The sequence below is a fragment of the Gouania willdenowi genome, chromosome 8, assembly GCF_900634775.1.
Source record: "Gouania willdenowi chromosome 8, fGouWil2.1, whole genome shotgun sequence".
NCBI classification, from domain to species: Eukaryota; Metazoa; Chordata; class Actinopteri; order Blenniiformes; family Gobiesocidae; genus Gouania; species Gouania willdenowi.
The window spans coordinates 19,946,175-19,950,944 of NC_041051.1; the positions used below are offsets into that span (position 1 = coordinate 19,946,175).

Consider the following 4,770-nt stretch of genomic DNA (forward strand, 5'->3'; position numbering starts at 1 on the left):
GACTTAAAAGTGCATGTGTACATCCATGTGTCGCATGCAGGGCTGAGGAGGCTTTGTCTTCTTCCCGGGGATCCATCCTCCTCTCCTCCCCGCGGCTCCCCCGTGTAGCCCCGCGATGTAGTTCTTATCAAAGCCCTCCTGTCTTGTTGTGACAGCTCTGATATTGTTTATTGAGGTGGATGTCAGCTTTAATTAGCAATCGATACGGGGAGCGTACGCAGCGCGCGGCTCTGACGTCAGAGTCCATTACCGCTTCTCATTGGGTCTCCTATTCCCAGAGCCTGGGCTAATTATTGGGAGGTTCATGTGGATAAAGTAAGCGCTCATCCCTCCCCTCCACATCATGTCCCCTGCTCGTTGGCCACACTCGCTGCATGCTTGTTAAACCCCCATCACCGGCCTCCAGACGTCGCTTCCTCTCCTCTCGCCTGCGGGATGATGGACAGCAGGATACTGGATCCACCGCACGCCCAGTTCGGAGGCTCTCTCGGCGGAATGGTGGGCTTCCCGTACCATCTGAGCCACCATCACGTTTACGAATTAGCCGGGCATCAACTTCAATCTGCGTCCGCGGTTCCTTTCTCCATAGACGGATTACTCAATGGCTCGTGCGCGGCTACGGTGGGGAACGGAAACCCCCTCTTGTCTTCGGGCAGCGGGATGAATGGGGATAATCATCAGTACAAACTGACAGGTAAAGCCATGCACCTTTTATTATATACATACTGTATATACACCTTCCGAACAATAGCCTCCACACAAGGTTGCACACGAGGAAACAAAGGCGGGATGTTGTGGTTCAACTTGTCCTGGTGGTTCTTTTTAAACAACATAAATACTGATCAGTGTACACAGGGAAAAAAATGCAAACCATATTCATACAGGTTTTCTTTTAATCCCTAGAATGCATTATTGAATGAAGCTGCAGCAAGCACACTATATAAAGACATTTGCAAAATAAATAATTAACTAAATTGGAATGTCTTCACCCATTCCAGCACTAAAAAAGCCATTATTTTATGATTATAAATATATTATTATGATTATTAATGGGGGAAAATTGTAGTATTTGGAAATAAACAAATACAAAAGTCTTACATCCATTATTGTGTTTGTGCTGCCATCTAGACTCGGGAGACCCAGACAAAGATAGCCCTGGATGCAAGAGAAGAAGGACTCGCACTAATTTCACTGGTTGGCAGCTGGAGGAACTAGAAAAGGCTTTTAATGAAAGTCACTACCCGGACGTGTTCATGAGGGAGGCACTGGCTCTACGGCTGGACCTCATAGAGTCAAGGGTTCAGGTATGGATACACTGTATTTTATTGTTTTATATAAATTACATCAGTGCCTGTGAGTTTCTTTGTTTATTTTTTTATTCCATCCAAAGGAAGAAGAAAAAAACACTATCTTTTTTTAAGATAGTGTGTTTATTATTTTACTTCAGATAGTATCTTTATTAAAATAGTTTATTAAATACAAAACAGCTCATAAATCTTTTTTTGTGCATTATTTTTTGGTAATGCATATGAATGGGAAAGAAATAAGTATCATTGTTGTGAATTTTTGACCTTTTTTAGTTAAACTTTTATTTTATTTTATTTTATTTTTTTCTTGATCTGTCTTTAACCAACGTTCAAGCCATATTTATTGCACATTTATTGCAAGAACTTATCATAAATGTACGTACAAAATTATTTAATCGAGAAAATCCAACATTTCTATTATAGAGGTAATATTTTAACTTATATTATTTATATTTGTTTTTCTTGGCAGATGGTTTTAGTTTTGTATTATTTAACATTTGGTGGTTTAAAGTTCTTCCTTAAAGTTTTCTCTTGTAAGGATTATTGTATTGTATTGTATTATTATTATTATTATTATTATTATTTTTTTGGCTAACCTACTGCAGCCATATTTAACCAAAAGGCGATTTGCAAACCAATGATCGCAGAAAAAAAAGCACATGTAATAATAATAATGATAAAATCAGATCTTTCTTTTCTTATTGTTGTGCTTGGCTTTAATAATTTAATAATAATTCGTTTTGCTAACCTGCCTCAATGACTTCTGATTAAAAGCCATGGAGCTATATAATCGAATTCTCAACATTCATTCCGTAGTTTAATTATTTAGTTTTATTTGTATTCACTGTTGAATAAATACACCCGTTTAATTAAATGGTTAATTACTAGGCCTGCATGTTAAAAGCGTTGGAAACGAATGGCTTAATTAGTTTGCCTCGTGCGGTGACAGTGAGTGCTAATTACACACACGTGTGCACCTTTTCTTTCCCAGGTATGGTTTCAGAACCGCAGAGCCAAGTGGAGGAAAAAGGAAAACACAAAGAAAGGCCCGGGTCGACCTGCTCACAACGCCCACCCGACCACCTGCAGCGGGGAGCCCATGGACCCGGATGAGATCGCCCGCAGAGAACTGGACCGACTGGAGAAGAAGAAACGGAAGCAGGAGCGTCGCTTACTCAAGTCCCAGAACAAACTCCTGTCTGGGGATATATTTCACACCCCGGGATCAGACAGCGACAGCGGGGTGTCACACGTGACCGACAGTGACCACAACACGGGGCCACCTTATGACTCAGTGGGGGGCCACCAGACCCCTCACTCCCTCCACAACCAAAGAGACTCGGACCCGGAGGCAGGCGGATCTGAGCTGGACTCTCCCGATCCGAGCCACGTGTCGAACCTGTGCTCGAGCAGCGGTAGCAGCACGAGCAGCAGGACGTCCAGTCTGCAGAAGCTCAACCCTTTCAGCGTAGAGAGCCTTCTGTCGGACTCCAGACCCAGGAGGAGCCCCGCAGCCTTACCTTCATCCCGGCCTTCTTTGATAGGGAAAGGACACTTCCTGCTCTACCCCATCACACAGCCGCTCGGCTTCATCGTCCCTCAAACGGCGCTGAAGAGCCCGAGCGCGGACCCCAGCTTCACACCGGGCTTCAGGTCCAGCTCCCCGGGCCACAAAGGACAACAAGGGCCGGAGGACAAGCCTAGTTCACCAGACAGCAGCCCGTCCACAAACTCTAACACCTCTGCGTCAGTACACAGCCCGCATCTCACAAATACTGACGATACAGACAATAACAACCCTCAGCCTTTAGTGAACCAGGACCACCGTGAAACGCCCTCATTTCCTACAGAAACAGACTGTAAAGAAGACACGGAATAAACCAGAGGGTAACATGACAGACTCTGACACTTTTCATTATAGGCCAAAGCTTAAACTCCATCTTTACACCTTCATTTTTACCCTCCAATCAGCTCTTATTTTGACAATGTGTGGCCTCTCTTTCTCTTTCTTTCTTTTTCTTTCTTTCTTTTTTCTTTCTTTTTCCTCTGCGAGTGTGTAAAAGTGTGTCAGGAGGATCCAAGAAACCTTTAAATGTGTGTCACGATACAAAAAAGAAAAAAAAAAAGAAAGGAAAGGAAAAAAAAAATACCAGAACCAACAAAAATCCTCAAAAAGCTGTAAGAAAGGTATTATACTATTTATATATGTATACGTTTTTTTTTTTTTCTTAAATAAATCTATTGTATACAAGCACCTCAAAGCGTGTGGGACCTTAAATAGCAGCACCATACAGTAGGAAAGGACTTTTTTTTTTTATTTTCTTAGGAAATCTCATGTTGTACTTTGTATATTGCCTTAATAAATTTATTCATCTATAAGCCCCGACTGAAATGAGGTTACGAGCCTGAGGCGAAAAGGACCCGCTCGACTCCTGCAGAGTTTTGATATGAAAGTAATTATTTTCCCGGTGGCTACTGCAGGGGGATTCAGTTTATTTTAGCTCAAAGGGGGTTATAATACATTACCGATTTCTAGTGATATGAAATCACATAAACTTCCAAGAATAATAGAATTAGCATGAAAAGGCCTGGGTGTCAAATTGAAATAGGAAAATAATAGCCCCAGCAGCTGGGAGTGTGTGTGTTTGTGCATATTGGATGGATGGGAGATGGGGATTCGTGGGGAGGCATTTTCATGAGCACCCCCCCTCCTTCCTCTCTCTCTTTCTCCACGTTGTCAGGGCCCCTTGTAGCAGGGCTATATTAAGATAGATGTTCGATGATATCCCTCATTGTTCTGTCGCTTTACATTGATGTTTCTGTGTTATCAGCCTATTGATCATGCGTCTGCTGTAATAGGAAGGGCTGAGGCAAACGTGCCTATTTACAATAGCACAACGCGTTTGTTCTAATAGGGCTGCTGCTCCCCCGGGAAAGACGTGCACGATCTGGGACATCTGCTCCCCTTTTCTTTTTTTTCTGTCTTTTCTCCTCTCCACACAACATTAGCTGCACACTGACCACAATAACATATAGTCTATAACTGAAGCAGGAGAAAATATCCAAGCGGTGGTGTATAATGTTGTCAAACTTGAGGTGTGTGGACCCAAAATAGGCCTCTCAATAGCCTTTTAACAAAGCATGGCAACAATGATGCGATTTTTGGTTGAATTCCTGATCACTATGTAATTTATTTATCTATTTATAACTTTTATCAGACAGTTTTATGATACATTAAGAGTTAAGAGCATAGGTGTAAGCAAAAATTTTAATAAAATTAGAAAAAAAATAGAAATTGACAAATCATGCAGGTACAAATACTAATAACATTTACAATGATACATTATATATATATATATTTACATTTACAATAGTTACTTTTTAAAGATTAATGCAAAATTGACCCTGAAAAAAGGAGCCAGCTAGTCAGAAAATTGATGGATGGATAAGACTAAATTAATAG

General features: G+C 41.5%; 1 protein-coding gene across 1 annotated transcript; it reads left to right on the forward strand.

Annotated features, from left to right (window-relative positions):
- Positions 1–348: 348 nt before the first annotated feature.
- uncx (UNC homeobox) lies at positions 349–3,424 on the forward strand. The gene is made up of 3 exons (XM_028455545.1): positions 349–694; positions 1,129–1,304; positions 2,299–3,424. Exons 1-3 carry the CDS (start codon positions 436–438, stop codon positions 3,184–3,186), a joined length of 1,323 nt encoding a protein of 440 aa, XP_028311346.1. The 5' UTR covers positions 349–435; the 3' UTR covers positions 3,187–3,424.
- Positions 3,425–4,770: the final 1,346 nt, after the last annotated feature.